The sequence below is a fragment of the Artemia franciscana genome, chromosome 11 (assembly GCF_032884065.1).
Source record: "Artemia franciscana chromosome 11, ASM3288406v1, whole genome shotgun sequence".
Classification (NCBI taxonomy): domain Eukaryota; kingdom Metazoa; phylum Arthropoda; class Branchiopoda; order Anostraca; family Artemiidae; genus Artemia; species Artemia franciscana.
The window spans coordinates 33,551,456-33,569,469 of NC_088873.1; the positions used below are offsets into that span (position 1 = coordinate 33,551,456).

At 33.3% G+C, this 18,014-nt stretch overlaps 1 protein-coding gene across 1 annotated transcript; it reads right to left on the reverse strand.

Annotated features, from left to right (window-relative positions):
- Positions 1-4,178: 4,178 nt before the first annotated feature.
- On the reverse strand, positions 4,179-4,526 carry LOC136032600 (uncharacterized). Its single transcript, XM_065712869.1, has one exon. The coding sequence runs from the start codon at positions 4,524-4,526 to the stop codon at positions 4,179-4,181; it is 348 nt and encodes a 115-aa protein (XP_065568941.1).
- Positions 4,527-18,014: the final 13,488 nt, after the last annotated feature.

An 18,014-nucleotide genomic window follows, 5' to 3' on the forward strand; every position in this document is an offset into this window, starting at 1 on the left:
AGCAATAACATAAATTTTTAAGCAATAACAATACTTTGAGCTGATACACTAGAAAATGACATTATATTAGTTCAATTAGTGAATTGGGCAAGGACACGAAAACTGTGAATGGTGTGAAGATAACATTCCAAAAAATAAGTGATAGACGATTAAAGAAAGTGCCAATAGTGAATTGAAAATTTACATTAAATAAAAGTACCAGTGGTGATTTTATTATATAATCTTGAAATATTTTTACACCTTAATGTTAAAATACCTGTTATCCATTGAGAATTAAATATAATAGATAAAATTGATTATAATTCAATTAAAAACAAACAACTGAAATCAGGTATTCATGTGTAAACACAGTTGATTTCAAGTGCTGTCGTTATGCAATTTTAATAAGTGTAAGGTGTAGGGTCCATATAAGGTGTAGGGATATAAATCTACAAATTTTGAATAATCATTCAACGGTGAAGGAATTATAATAAAAGTATTTAATAGACATTATAGAATTTTAAAAATGCAATATTTAAAGAAAGGGATTAGTCTGATTGATGAAGACATCAAGCTACAACGGGAAAGGGGCTATGTAACATATAGGCCAGCACCCCCCCTATAAAACTCAAGACCAAATCTCTCATTCGTATCCCTTTAGAAAATCTTAAATTCAGGACCAAATATCTCATTCATATTCCCCTTTAGAAAATTTAAAGTAAAATTATTTGAAGCATTTATAAATTTTAAAGTTAAATTCAATACTCCATAAGATACGTGCTTATGAAGTATTGCGCACCTTATGGCTATTTGATTTTGATTGGCTAATTCAAATTGACTATGAGTTAGCCAATCAAAATCGAATCTCTATTACTGGTGTATATGAACTCAAAAACCAGAAGGTAAAATCCTTGTTCCCTTCTCTTTTGTCTCTTGGGAGTGGACACGAGTCAATGTATCATGATTGGGAAACACCAGTGATATTGCGACATTTGCAGTAGAGATCACCCACCCAGGTTTTCTGCCGAGTTCTTGTCTTAGAAATCAAGTTTCGGTAGTATTTGAACAGGAGGAAGACAGCTAGGGCAAGCAGTTGAGTTCCTGCGCTTATGTGTACCCAGAAAACCAGAATGAAAAATCCTTGTTCCCTTCTCTTTTGTCTCTTGGGATTTAAAACTAGTCGTATCATAATCGGGAATTACCAGTGGTATTCTGACATTTTCAGTAGATGTAACTTACCCAGATCATCTGCTCAGTACATTTTTTAGAAATCCAGTTTTTGTGTTAATTGAACAGGAGGCAGACAGGCAGGGCAAGCAGTTGAGTTCTGGCGTTCATGTGTACCATTTCATGCTATAGGTTATTGAAGTTGTCTTATCCAAAGTTAAATGTGAGTACAAAAATTAAAAATTTTTCTTTTAATCATTTTCTGTCTATGAACTAAGACATAAGGTAGAGTTCCTCTAGTGTTTCAGGCACGGTACCAAGGGAATCTATATAGTTTAGGAGACCAGAATATAACAAAGATGATTCTGTCTTCTAGGTTACTGGACATTATTCATAGAACGTTCTTATTCTGTTAGTTATTTAGCTCCCATATCTAGATTTGAATATCCCATATCTCATACCGAAATTAAGCTACCAAGACGTAGAATAGTCTCAAATACCTCGTAGCAACAAAACTCCATACTATCCCCATTTAAATAAATATCCCCTAACTTCGCTTGATTAAAAAAAACCGCAACATCTGGTGCGGCCCCGGAAAGAAAGACAGTAAAAGGAACTGTAGGTACCTGACAACATGACTGCGTACTAACATAGACCATTATGATTATTTACTAATTATTTTTCGATTTTTATGTGTAGTGTAAATTTATTTTTATTTTAGATTTTTATATGCGTATACTCCATCCAAAAATAATCAAAATCTTTAAAATTAAAATGAAATACCAATAAAGTTTGCAACACTAATACAAATTACTATATACCGCATACCTTCTATAATGCTTTAAAAGGAACCTAACTGAAATAATAAATATGGCTCAGGAACAAGATGAATTATTAAAAGCGCAACAAATTATTGCAGCTTCGGTAGAAATTGCAAAATCATTATCAGAATATAAAGGATATACGGACATTGACTAATTCAACATCCATTTAGGACAATTTGTAGAAATGATAAAAATTGACTTAAAAGTATTAAAAAACATACTACTCTTAAGACTAAAAGGACAGACGCTAACGTTTTAAAACAAATTGAAAATACAATAGGCACAGAAGCCATCTCAACAATTAACACGATGGAGTTATTGCAACAGGACTTCCAGAAAAGATTCACTGACACTAGTTCATTGAAAAAACTGAAACATGGCCTAGTAAAATTTGAACAGATTCAAAACGTAAGGAAGTACTTGCACAAAATTAGAATCGCAACAGTAGCGCGATACGGTCCAGGGGAAGGAGAGTTATATGAAAAAAAAACTTAATACATATAAACAGGGACTCAACCAAAAATTATATCGTCTATTAATAGCCAAAACTATTGATAACCTAGAACTCTCAGTTCAGGAAGTAGAAAGGGCCTTGGAAATAGACTCAATTATCCTGCAACATCAAAAATTATCATTAAAAGCAGTAGAAAACAACACTGCTTTAAAATCAAGAGATTCTTCTCCGCAATTTTTCCCCCGAGAATCATCGCCAAAACCCATTCGATATCAAATTCGAACCACCAAACCTCCAAGACAAGTACGTTTTGCCCCCAATAATCAATTGATACCACAAACCAACAATGAACCAATAAGGTGCTACACCTGTAACCTATTAAGCCATATAGCAAGAAATTGTTTTGTAAACAACAATTATCAACCTAATTTTAGGGGAACGAGCAACCGTTTGTCCAGGGGGACAAAGTATAATGGGTACGCCACCAGAGGTAATCGAGGGAACACCTTTTTAACAAGAGGTAATTTTCAAACCCAAAATCGGAATTTCCAGCGCAATACGTATCAGTATCGCGGAAGGACAAACCAACCTAGTAAAGGTTGGAATAGAAATACAAGAGGTGATAAAATGCAAATACAAGAGGAGAAATACAGAGCAACCATATTTAAGAAGCTCATTAATCATACTATTAGCACCTGGAGCCTTATTATGTTTAATCCTTTTAGTACTGTTGCTAATTCTTCCTCACTAAGAAAATCTTCCTTCACATCCAAGGTATCACAAACTTTTTCATTTTCATCTATATGTTTTCCTGCAACTGTATCTCGGTTTAGCACTTTCTCAAAATGTTCAACCCATCTTTCTTTAACTTTTTCCTTATCACTAATCGTGGTCTCATTTCTATCTATAGCCAGGACTAGTCCGGATTGACTACTTCCTTTCAATTTATTAACATGCCAGTATAATATTTTACTATTATGCCGTCTAGCCGCATATTCCAGATCCTCAGCAATTTTATCCATGGCCTTCACTTCGCATCTCCTTAGTTCATATTTTAATGCTTTCTCCACTTTCTTTAAATTCCTTGTTTTCATACGACCTATCACTCAGATAATTCTTATACAAAATCCTTCTAATCTCTATTAAACCTAAAGTGTTTTCACTTATATTCCTAGTTGCAGTCTTAGAAATCTTCCCTAGGACACCATCAGCAACTTCATAAATTGTTTTTTTGAAATTATTCCATCCATCTTCCACATTGTCAAATTTTAAACTCACAAGTTTAGGATTCAACTTTTCCTGAAAGTTTTTTCTCAAATTTTATCCTGGAGTCAACCAACATCACAACTTTCCTGGAAGGATTTACCCTTCCGAAATTTCAGCCTTAGATTAACCTTATACACTACTAGATGGTAATCTTTACTTTTAACATCAATAACAGCACTCCTATGTACCCTAGTATCTTGTATTGATCATGCTAGTCTTCTGTTTACAAAAACGTAATCAATAAGGTCAAGTTACGGGCCATTTTGTGACCAAACACCGTATTGGTTATAACTAGGTTGTTATACCTACAAAATTGCAAAAGCCTTTTACTGTTTTCTTTTCCTACACCACAATTACCTAGGCTAGGATACCATCTATCCCTATTTCTACCAACCTGGGCATTAAAATCTCCTAGCAAAAACACCATATTTCTACCCGGTACCCTGTATTTTTGCTCCTGTAACTGTAAGTAAAATTCATCTGAGTTACTATGATCTATCAGTTGGTCCAAAGGGGGCATATACCTCTATAACTGATACCCTAAACTTTTTAGTAATAAAATGAGCAATTAGTATTCTATTTTTAACACCTTCCCAGCCTAAACAAGACTTAGTGGCTTCCTTATTCATCATGAGCCCTTCTTCCTGTCTATGTACCCCATCCTTCGTGCCAGAATAAACAAATCCTATGTCACCTAATTTCATGCTTCCTACCCCTGGGATATGAGTTTCTGAAACTCCTAATAAATCCAGTTCAAACCGTCTGAATTCGTCAGTCAAAATGTCAATACGATAGTCATTTCTTAACGTCAAAACATTCCAAGTTCCAATTTTCATGTTTTTTAAATCTTTGAAATTAATTTAGCCGCAGGAAAAGCAGTGATCCCGAATACCAGTGCAGGACGGAGACCAATATATCTTCTCAAGTCTACACCGAAGCGCTTAAGCCGGCCTAGAACTGGACTGCAATAAGCCCTGGGACCTCCAGTAAGTTGGAGTTTTTGTGCGATCCTGGGCCCGTCTTGGTCACAACATGGTTTTCAGCACTTGGCGATGCTCTTCTATCAACAAGAGCCGAAATCCTTCACAGACAGTCCCAAGCCTATTATCTCCGAGTGATTATATATCCATGCCTTCAAATATTATCCTACTACGGGGAGGAAACCAATAGTAGATAAATTAGTTAGGAAGAGGTTTTTCAGCCCTAAAACACCCATCGAAACAAACCAAGCCCTGAAAAATATCCAATAATCAGAATCCTGTACGAGTACTGTGTTGTTTACTAAGATATAGTTTCCTCAAGGGGTGCCACTCCTCAAGTGGGAAAAATTGGCTGCAAGTTTCCCAGTCTTGCAGGTACCCCGAAAGGGTCGAGGCAGCCTTTCACAGAGGCCGTTGTCCTTAAATCTGGATCTTACGCCCTGCCGCAGCTGTCCTCTTATAGAGAATCCTCCCACGATGGTGTTCTGCATCACCATGCAATTTAACCCATTACTGGGAAAATATTTGTAACTCATCTGACGTGTGAACACGGCAGTGGCCCCAGTTGAGTGTACATTTTAGGGACCTTCTTCCTCCTTCACCTGTATTTATGACTCCTAGGAGAGGGTTTCCCAGTTTCTATAATGGACCCCCTTGGACAAGGTACTACTTGGTGTTAGCCACCTGTAGAGCCACTCTATCTATCTGTAGGGCATTTCAAAATTAGGTGCTTTACTGAAAGATGAAAAAACGCACAAAAAACTTTCTTTTGACCCGACAAACTCGTACAAAAAGAAGTTTAAGAACGAGCTAAAGAGTTTGAATGAAGTTTACGAAAGTTTACTTGTCTGTCGGCATAGAGTTCCAACAAATACAGACAAAAGCAAATTCAATGAAGCATATAAGAAACTAAAGTTTGTCAACTTTCGTCGGGCAACGCTCGAAACTAGTCTACTAGTCCGTTGGCACAGAGCACAAACAAACACACAAAAAGCTAATTCAGTAAGCTTTCGTCAGGCAGTGCTTGAAAATTAAGTTGTCAGTCGGTACAGAGTTCCGACAAACATAGATTAAAGCAAATTCGATAAAGTATATAAGAAACTTTCGTTCAGACCCAAACCAACTAACCAATAAATAACATTTAATCGAAACACTCAAACTTTGCTAAGCTATTCCTTTTTAAGATCTAAGTGTAACGTTCAATAAAATATGAGTAAAATGGATTTGAAACCAGGACAAAAATTGAGCTTCTTTTTAAATTAGTTTTTGTTTTCTGACGACCCCAATTAAAGCTAAGCTCAACACTCCCCTGGCCGGCCTCCTTAGCAATCCCAACTTACTTTCCGATCCATGCTGTTACGACAGGTTTCGTAAAAGTTTTATCCCCTTTATTCTTGAAGAAGATAAAACTATTTTTGATATACTCGCAAATTAACAATAATTCGTGATTATGTCCTTGTCAAAATCCCCTTTTCCCCTACTGCCGTTTTTATTTTTTATTTTTGTTATGTTTTTTTAAATTAATTGTCAAGTTTACTGATTCACCTTTTATCTTTGGTGGTTTTGACTTTTTAATTTCTTTAAATTTTAAGTGTTTGACTTAATGTTCTGATCAGAAATTTTTTTCTCTTAACTTTAACTGACATATAAAGCGAATTCGGCTCTATAGAGCTGGTGATAGTCTTTTGAAAATAAATATTATCTTATCTTATCTAACGCCAAGTGTAAAATTTTCCCTGGAGATTTTCCTTCCCATGAAAGATTGTCCTTTTGGAAAATTACCAAAACCCTCCAAAATTATGCTACAATTATGCTATTTTTACAACTTCGAAAATTAAGAACGAGCTACGAAGGATTAAATGCACTGACAAAAAAGAGTTCACTGATAAATAAGATAATAAAATATGTTCACTGAGAATTAAGAGTTCAAAAACGATTGGTACGGCATCTCATCGGTTCGATCTTATTCCTGCTTCGGGTAAGCAGACGCTTTGTACAAGGAGGTGGCAGCAACGGACAAGGATTTTGACTTGCAACACTACACTACCACTTATACTTTATACTTTAACACAACACTTACTACTACTTTATACTCTTAAATACAACACTACACTATTTATACTTTAAAACAACACTAACACTATATTTGTGGAAGTTAAGTCTGTTTCTGGAACTTCTGGATCAGATCTGTTTATTTGTGGAAGTTCAGTTCCGTTCTGCGTTTCTGTCTCGGTTTGTGGAACTCGATCGGCTCTGTTTATTTGTGGAAGTTCAGCTCCATTCTGCGTTTCTTTCTCGGTTTGTGAGACTTGATCGGCTCTGTTTATTTGTGGAAGTTCAGTTCCATTCTGTGTTCCTGTCTCGGTTTGTGGAACTGGATCGGCTCCGACATTATCCTCTCTTTTGGAACACAATTTTAGAAGACAGTTGAATATTTTTCGAAGAAGTGGGACGCATGAAACAAATATCAGGGTAATTTCAAACCAGAACATTATTTTTCTGTTAAAATCAACTAATTACCGCACTACACCATGCGTTACATAAGAAAAGCGTTGCACACAGGAATAAAATAACTTAATTTTTTTTTGTTTTCGACCTAAAGGAATTAATACCTTGCCATTTCTAGATCATCCTCAAGTGAATCCCACGTTAAACACATAACCCTTGGCTTATATCCTGCTTGAAAGTAAAAACTAACAAACTGCCTTTAAGGAGAACACTAAGTAATCCAAATTTTAAAAATTCAAAACCAAAATTTAACATCCAGAACCGTGAGCTAAACCATTGGTTGGCTAGAGAAACCCTGAGCTAACCCGAATTGCCAGGATTGAATTATGAATTTAATGACCTATTTTTGGAAAACTCGGTCAAGAACGCAGTAAGAAATCTGGATTATAAATCTTTGTCCTTATATTTACAAATTCCCATCATCATCAAAGGTAATTTAATAAGAGAATTTATGATTATACTTTTATATTGTGTCTTTTCACAGACAGTAATCAGGGAAGGTTATCAATACATGCGAAAATTTTCATCCATCACTTCAGGTATTACTTACGAAATTCCAAAAAAGGCCTATTTCCTGATACCAAACCTCATTGGCGAAAATCTTTATTTTGCATATAATGTAGATGGTTTCACAATCATATGGCCTCTACATTTTCTATTAATATTAGCAGAAAAAGACTTCAATTTATTAGAAAAATCAAACTTACTACTTTCACTTTACAAAAACTACATGACCGATAACCTAGAAAATGACATAGTAGAAAGATATCACATTCTATATGACGAAGATTATCATACGCTGAAGAAAATCACAGTCAATTTATACATAAATGAACAAAACTTTTGGTCAAGAGTATTTCCAGAAACAGACTTTATCGTATCCGAAAACATAGTAGAATGTGTCAATCCTTAATATTATTATAGGATACTAAAATATAATATAATTCGTACTAAAACTGGTCAATCAAGTTAAAAAAGATTTGCAGAGAAAAAATACGTACGGTTATGCAAAGAATAAATATTAATTATGCCTTAGAAATTCTTCAAATACCAAGATGTACGGTGAACTATCTAATGTATATTAAAGATAACATCGAAGAAAACGACCAAATATTCGAACTAAAGTTTAAAACTTGTAGTTATTAAAATAAGAAAATGAAAGAGTTGCTGGGGAATGAACTATCTTTAATACACCAAAATGACAAGGGGCCTGTAATCCAGATATTTAGAAACTAATACTTTTTAAGTGTTAACTATAAAAAGAAATGCTAGCAAAAAAATGAAAATAAATAAATAGGCTATACTTTATAGTTTTGTCCCCACCAAACCATAAAGTAAAGACACTATCAAAATTTTCCTAGAATTTTTCTGGGAAATTTCTAGAAGGCATGGTAAGGAATCACATCTTAGTATGTGTATGTTTGTGTGTGTATGTAAATATATATATATATATATATATATATATATATATATATATATATATATATATATATATATATATATATATATATATATATATATATATATATATATAAAGACTATGATTGAATTTTAAACAAATTCGAATTTAGGAAATCAAATAAACTTATAAATTTTAAGTTTGACCAAACTAATGAAAATTTAATGGTAAACCCTTCTCTTACTCATCCACAAAAACGTTATTATTCTTAGTTTTAGGGTATATTAAATAGATATCTGTTTAATTATTTTAATCAGATACCTTTAAATAAAATAATGTGAACAGATACTTTTAACTAAAATAAAAAATTTAAGTAGTATGCCTCTAATGGCATTTACCACTGCCATACCCCATATTTTTTATTATTATTTTACTAAATATTTTCTCTAAACTGATGTTGCTAATGTATATTCATCTCGCCCTAAGCCCTCTCGTATGGGTGAGTAATGAAGAAATAATAGGTCTTGAAATAACCCCATACCAGACCTAAGCGAAATTTCAAGAAAGTCTCTAATACATTATTATCATTAATTCTCAAGTTGATCCTTTAATTTGTTCGCAATATACTATTACGATACTGAGTGCTACATCCTTGGAGTATCATTGTTTTCTTTTCAAAATTTGTTTTAATTTTTCAAACTTAAATTTTTTTGACAAAATTTTATTTGATTATTTGAATTAACTAAAAGACTATCAGGTCTTTTTTTAGCTTTAATCAATGTTTTTGTAGCCTCTTCTTAAAAATCACGTATATTTATAATGCTAATATTCGTTAATACTTAAATTATAAGGTTATTAGTTATTACTATTTTAAGGGCACATTTTTCATGTTAACCATAATATGGGCTGTACAACTTCTACACTTAAGATAGTATTTGGAAAATGTACTTATGTTCAGCAATTCAAATGGTATTTAATAAAGTTTGCCATTCTTCGATTTAATTTAGAAGAACTTTCGCTATTATTTGATAATTCTCTTCTTGACTGTTAAGAATAATTTTTGCTCGGTGCGTTTGCACAAGCGGAGGCATTACTTAGGATTTGTTTTTGTGTTTTGGTCTAAATTGTCTGGCATCCCCGAATTTCTATTATTTTTTTTATTTCGTCCTCGCTTGTGCGACTTCAAATCCGAATTTGAATCCTATATTTTTTTTGATTAAGTAATTTAAAGTTTTTTTAATTAACTTTAAGTTTCTTTTTCAATAATACCAATTTATTTTAAATTAAAAGGAAGTATAATAATCCATTTTTTTTTCTTCAAGGAGTGTGTTAGCTTGTCAGGAAATGTTAATTTAAAAAAATTAATTAATGCTATGATATCAAAATTTACATTTAATATGGTACCAATTATTCATTGAATTTACTCAAAATGATGGTTAGCTCTGTGAACTTTATCGACTATTTGGCTTTAACTTGAAACATACATATTTTGGCAATTTCTTATAATGAAATTGTTTTCTTTTCCATATTTTCTAAATAACACTACTAAAACTTAAAAATTTGATTTGAACTTGTTTCTTTTGTTTTCTTTATAGATAAATTAATTTTGACTTAATAGACGTTCAATTAACTTTTATATATGACATATTTTCGATATGCTCCAAAATTTTTGTTTTTATTCTTCCTAGTGAATAAAACATCTAATATATTACATAGTAAACAACTAAACTCATAATTAAAAAAACTTGTCTGAAATTATAAATTTAAAAAAAGAATATATAATAAAAATAATTTGTTACAAAAAATATTTAATGAACGTTAATTCTAGATAAGGAATTATGATCTTAATATTTTGAATGGACATGTATATACATACCAGTGCACAAGACATAGTAAAGCATGGAATAATATTCAAGCATGAAAATTCACTTCTAACTAGTAACAAAGCATGGAAAATATTTATGAAGCTAGACCCTAAACCATTTGAAACGTTATTAAAACAAGTAATAAGATTGGAGAAAAATACCACTGACTTAAAAGAATCGATTTTTCAATTCTTAAGATCAAACAGTTCGTGGTAACGAACTGTAGTAAGGAGCGATCCGGCTCAATAGTAACCAAAACTCTAAAAAATTGAGTTTTTGATATCAATAGCTACATAAAAAGAATCGCATTTTAATGCTGATTTTAAATATATAAGTTTCAGCAAGTTTAGTCTTACCCATCAAAAGTTACGAGCCTGAGAAAATTTGCCTTATTTAGGAAAATAGGGGGAAACACCCCCTAAAAGTCAAAGGATCTTAACGAAAATGACACCATCAGATTCAGCGTCTCAAAGAACCCTATTGTAGAAGTTTTAAGCTCCTATCTACAAAAAGGTGGAGTTTTGTATTTTTTGCCAGAAGACAAATCACGGGTGCGTGTTTATTTGTTTGTTTTTTGTTTTTTTTTCCCAGGGGTCATCGTATCGACCAAGCGGTCCTAGAATGTCGCAAGAGGGCTCATTCTAACGGAAATGAAAAGCTATAGTGCCCTTTTCAAGTGACCAAAAAAATTGGAGGGCATCTAGGCCCCCTCCCACGCTCATTTTTTCCTAAAGTTAACGGATCAAAATTTTGAGATAGCCATTTTGTTCAGCATAGTCGAAAACCATAAAAACTATGTCTTTTGGATGACTTACTCCCCCACAGTCCCTGGGGGAGGGGCTACAAGTTACAAAATTTGACCAGTGCTTACATATAGTAATGGTTATTGGGAAGTGTGTAGGCGTTTTCAGTAGGATTTTTTGGCTGGGGGGAGGGGTTGAGAATAGGGGGATAGGCTGGGGGAGCTTTCCATCGAGGAATTTGTCATGGTAGAAGAAAATTTCCATGAAGGGAGTGCAGGATTTACTAGCATTATTAAAAAAAACAATCAAAAAAGAAATATGGAAAAGTTTTTTTCAGCTGGAAGAAAAGAGCAGCATTAAAACTTAAAACGAACAGAAATTATTACCCATATGAGGAGCTCACCTCCTCCTAATACCCCGCTCTTTACGCTAAAGTATTTTTAGTAATTTCAACTATTTATTTTACGGCTTTGGTGATTCAGGGGTCATTCTTAATGAATTGGGACAAAATCTAAGCTTTAGTGTAAAGAGCGAGGTACTGACGAGGGGGCGAACCCCCTCATATATGTAATAAAAACATGAGAATACGAAATTTCTTTACGTAAGCTAATTTATAAGTTACGTATATCTTTTACTAAAAAAAAGATTCGTAAAAAATTAAAAGTTCTAGTTGCCTTTATCTTAATTAACCAAAAAATCGGAGGACAACTAGGCTTCCTCCCCCGCTATTTTTTCTCAAAATCATTCAATCAAAATTATGAGAAAGTCATTTAGCAAAAAAAAAAAATAATTTGCAAATTTTGTTTTAATTATTCCTCTGCGGAGAGCCAAAATCAAAACATGCATTGATTGAAAAACGTTCAGAAATTAAATAAAAAAAAACAAGCTTTTTTTAACTGAAAGTAAGGAGCAAAATTAAAACTTAAAACGAACAGAAATTACTTCGTATATGAAAGGGGCTGCTTCCTCACCAACATCCCGCTCTTTACGCTAAAGTTTTTTACTGTTTTAAAAAGAAGAGTTGAGAGAAAGAGTCAAACTTTAGCGTCAAGAGCGGGATGTTGGTGAGGAAGCAGCCCCTTTCATATACGAAGTAATTTCTGTTCGTTTTAAGTTTTAATTTTGCTCCTTACTTTCAGTTAAAAAAACTTGTTTTTTTATTTAATCGGACAAGGGATTACAATCAAGCAAAATTACCCATAAAGAAAAAAAGGATATAACATCCCTTACTTACCACAAACTCAAAACGAAGAAATTTGTTGGCGATTTCGATTCAAAAATGTCTGAAATTGATAAAGCCCTAGGACTTGGAAAAGCCATAGAAAAGAGAAAAAAGATCAATGCATGAAAACTAAAACCCAGATATCAGTAATATAGAGATCTAAAATATAATTAAACCAATTGAGACCTAATTTAGACAAAGGAAATTTATGATGGACAATACGCATTATTAAACGAATTGCCCACAGTATGGAATTTCTTCAAACAACTATGGAATAGACCAAAATGAGCTAGTACAGCTGAGAAAAAGCATACAAAAGAAGAGATAATTTTCTCTAAAATAAAACCAACAGAAGTTCAAACAAAAATGTAACAGATATTCCTCTAAACACACAAGAAACCGCTCCAACTGAAATCTGAACAACTAAAATTGAGTCTGACCTTGTAACAAGAACATATAAAATACAAGAAACAATAAAAGGTTTAAAAATAGAAGTAACATCTAATTATACCAACGGTACTACTAAACCGAAATGTAGATTCAAATGTCAATACTACTGTAGGATAATAAATGCTACAACGGAAACAACAAAAATCAACACAACCTTCCGTATTCGGAATCTTACTACTAATAACAATATCGAGGTAACCACGAACAAAGTATTGGAAACCTCAAAGTGTACAAAAAATGTGAAAAGACTACCTTCTGGGAATCCAATACACAGAACGAGGAAACTACATCCGAAACTGAATATGCCCCAAAGAGAATGATGGACCATTGATGGTGAAAAAACTTGCGCAAAACTGGCCATGGCTGACGAACCAGCAAAACCAGTTAGAACTCCTCCCGGAATTAACAATAGAAAATGCTCATAAAATATCTACCCACTAAGCATACCTTATATAGTACGGACAAAGGCTGGATGCGTTATTTTAACTATTCAATGCAGAAATACAAAAGCTGAAACAAAGCACGACACGTGTATTTGAGGTATTTATCCGTAGGATATATATAAAAGATCGAAAACTTTTATCCCAATAGTTGGGGAACTTGCTTCTCGCTTGCTAGGTTTGTCAAACGAAGAAGAATCAAATATATTAATAGATTATGTTAAAAGACTAAATACAGCCAGGAATACCACATTACATGTAAAAAAATAAAAGCAAGTATAGACAACTATCGAAAAGATAAATTGAGGCCATATCCAAAATAATCGCAAGAACAGTCAACACAATGAATTATTTAAAAAAGGAGGTCGGGTTAAAAAAGGAGGTTCCTACGACTTAGTAGATCCCTTAGACCTAAAAAACATTCTAAACGAGATAAAAAAAACCCTCTTAACATTTGGTCTCCATTTGCCAGTAGAACCGGAAGTAGCTAACCTATTCTTATAGTATACCAAATTAAAAGAGCATATTACCGAAATTAATGAACAACTATTTGCTGCAGTAACATTGCCATTAATTAATCAACAGTCCATATATGACCTATACAAAATATCTACGTACGCTATTAACATAAAAGAAACAAACTCCTTCGTGAACATCATCCCAGAAGCAGAATATATGTTAATAGATCAGGACAGAAGAAAATACGCACTAGCAAATGCCCAGGAATTAAAGGAATGCGTGTCATTTAAAAATTTAGTCTGCCAACTAGCATTACCCATATATAACGTAAAAACTGGATCATGCAAGCTAGATCTGTTCCTAAGGGAATCACAGCAACAAGATATTCCTAACTCATATGAAGCTCTAATAGGAAGCACAAAAAGAGAAACCTTTATTAATTTACGAAACAATTTATGGTTATTTACAGTACCAAGAAAAACGGTAGGAACTCTATCCTACTACAACAATACGGAAAAAACTGACCCGAGTTATCGAACCGAAATATTGTAACAAAACGTTTTAACTATTACAATTAAACAAGTTTGTAGACTTGTAGCTAAAGAGACAACAGTGCAAACACCTTTAATCACAACTAGCACTAATGTCATGAGCCCGAATCTAATAGACTTTCAAGGAATAGACTTGTCCTTCACAATCCAGAACATAAACAATGAGGAATCTAAAACATACATATGGCTTAAAATAGAGAAGATTAAAGGTACAATACAATTAACGAAAATAAAAGAAGCATTAGATCTACAAATACCTTTATTCACAGACGAGGACCAAAGATTAAAGTGAGTAGAAAGCCAATACGGGTTGTTCTCACCAAGTTCATGGTACAATATTATAATCACAATATTAATGGTATTTGTTATTTCACTAACAATAAGAGCGCTGCAAACAGTAAACTCTGGAAAACTCATGAAGCGAAGAAAGACAAAAAATTATATAATTGAGCCAGATGAGATGCATCAATTAAACCCTACTGCTGTTGATGATATGTAAGTCGTTATGACTGGGAGGATATGACAGCACAAGAAAATCAACAGGTTTTTTCCTCTATATTCACTTATCCTTTCCCTACTGTAAGAAATATTGTTGATTAATGACAGCTTAAAGGCTATGATGCAATGTATTGCGTTTCGTTTTGGCGAATTACATCAAAAATATTAAATTAAATAAAATTAGCTCAGTCAATTGACTAATAAAACAAGATAACAAATGATAATAAAACAGATAACGCTTAAAAACAATACAAATGCAGAAGAGAGCGGGAACGAGAAAGAAGAGCCGTATTACCGGCCATACTTTTGTACTTAAACTGCAGGGGATAGGTGTTCCGGGTCCCGCACTTCCCATTTTTGTAGAAACGTAAAAACAATACAGACTAAAAAATTCCTGATTTTTTTTAGCAATAAACATACTTAAGGGTGATAAACTAGAAAATGACATTATATTAGTTCAATTAGTGAATTGGGCAAGGACACGAAAATTGTGAATGGTGTGAAGACAACATTCCAAAGAATAAGTGATGAACGATTAAAGAAATTGCCAATAGTGAATTGAAAATTTAAATTAAATAAAAGTACCAGTGGCTATTTTATTATATAATCTTGATATATTTTTACACCTTAATGTTAAAATAACCCGGATCAATTGAAAATTGAATATTATAGATAAAATTGATAATAATTCAAATAAAACATACAAATGGAATCAGGTATTTATGTGTAAGTATAGTTGATGTCAAGTGCTGTCGTTATGTAATTCTAATAAGTGTAAAGTGTAGGGTCCATATAAGGTGTAGGGACATCAATCTACAAATTTTGAATAATCATTCTAATGTGTAGGAATTATAATAAAAGTATTTAATAGGCAATATAGAATTTTAAGAATGCAATATTTAAAGAAAGGGATTGGTCTGATTGATGAGAACATCTATCTACAGCGGGAAAGGGGATATGTAACATATAGGACAGCACCCCCCACATAAAATTCAGGACGACAAATCCCTCATTCATACCCCTTTAGAAAATTTTAAATTCAGGACCTAATCCCCTTTAGAGAATTTTAAAGTAAAAATCTTTGAAGCATCTATAAATTTTAATGTTAAATTCAATACTCGATGACGTGCTTATGGAGCATTTTGCATCTTATGGCTATTTGATTTTGATTGGCTAATTCAAATTGACTATGAGTTGTTACTGTAAGAGTCTGTAACCGGTTAATATGAACTAAAAAAAAACAGAAGGGAGACTCGTTGTTCCCTTCTCTTTTATCTCTTGGGAGTGGAAACGAGTCAATGTATCATGATTGGGTAACACCAATGGTATTAAGACATTTTTCGTGGAGGTCACCCACCCAGGTCATCTGCCAAGTTCTCGTTTTAGAAATCCAGTTTTGGTATTATTTGGATAGGAGACAGACAACCGAGGCAAGCAGTTGAGTTCTGGCGCTTATGTGTACCATTTCATGCTAGAGATTTTGAAGTTGTCTTATCCAAAGTTGTATGTGAGTACGAAAATGAAATTATTGTCTTTGTATCATATTTGTCTATGAACTAAGGCATCAGGTACAGTTCCTCTAGTCTTTCAGGTACGTTCCCAAGGGAATTTATACAGATTAGGAGACCTTAACCTCACGGAGATGATTATGTCTCCCAGGTTACTGGAGATTATTCATAGAACCTTCTTATTCTGTTAGTTATTTAGCTCCCATATCTAGATTTGAATATCCCATCTTATATCAATATTAAGCTACCAAGACCAAGAAAAGTTCCAAGTATTTCGTAGCAACAAAACTCCCAGTAATCCTCCTTTAGCAAACACCCGCCAACTTCGCTCTATGATAAAAAAAAAACCGTAACATCTCCACATGCGAAATTGAGTTGGCAGAGAGTATGTAACTGCAAAAAGACCAGAAAATTTTTGATAAGATTGCATAAACATTTGTTATTCCGGTTGTAGAAAAAACTGTAAATGATGATTCTTGCTGAAATCTTAGTCCCCTTGTTATAATTTTAATTCTAGGTAATTTTCCACTTCTTATTGTGCTAGACAAAAATTCAAATATAAGGGAGGGATCCTGCCTTAGAAACTTAAGACTAAAATCACCCATTATTACAAAAATTACAATAAAGGCAAATTAACCTTTTGGAATATCATTAAGATACTTTACAAATAGACAGATAGAGCCACATTGAGAGTGGTACATTTTTTTCCTTTTGTTGAAGTAACCAAAGCCTGGCAAATCCTGTAAAATTCAGCATCAGCAGACCCGTACTTAAAAATTGACTAATATCTTCATGGAAGTAAAATCCTAAATTAAATCCAGGTCCAAATTTTTACTTTAAAACTAATAAAGTCCCTGCAGAAGAATTTATTTCTTCAATAGAACTTTCAATTTAGATATATGAAATCTTTTTCAATAAATGAACTTTCATTTAGATTTCATTTCGATAGAACTGACTCAATCAAATTTTGGAGCTTAGCAATGCTGAGTGTTTTTCTTTGCTGTGTTTTTTTCTACTATTGAAATCCAGTCAGATTGCTGGGCATTCAAGACCCTGACAGAAGAAAGACAACGTGACTTTGAAACTCAAGTTTGGAAGCAATTTGGATATATCAAGGCTTTTGGAGCCATTGGAGCCTTTTTAGCCTTGATATTAACAGAAGTCATAATATCCCAGTATTCCATTCTTATATTCGCAAAGTTACTACCTTTATTGATGTTCTCTATTATCCTATCGGATCTTATATTTTATATCTGCCTCTTTGAAGAAGTTAGACCACTGGCTGATGGTAATGATCCAAAAGAAATCAGAAGATCAGAAGATCCAGATCAGGCACATGTCATCGTTGGAGTGGCAAACCAGGTTTAATGGATCCAATCAGGATTCAACCAGGATGAAAACAGCTGTAAGGATTGTATTTTCAAAAATATTAAGAATAACTCTGTGTGGCTCCAAATTTTTTGCCTATTTTTACTACCAATGATGTTTGCTGGGCTTGACAGAGGTTCAGTGTCGTACTAATTTTCAGGGCTTTTGGAAGATATATTTTTTTTATTTTGGATTGACGGGATTAACAGTAGATATGCTAGGCGCTATTTTGAATTGACAGTTCAGTACATCCTTGGAGAAGGCGCGTCTTTTCCTTTGTCTGGCCTGACCCTTTACCAAGTAGAACCGCATGGAGAGGGGTACATTTTTGTC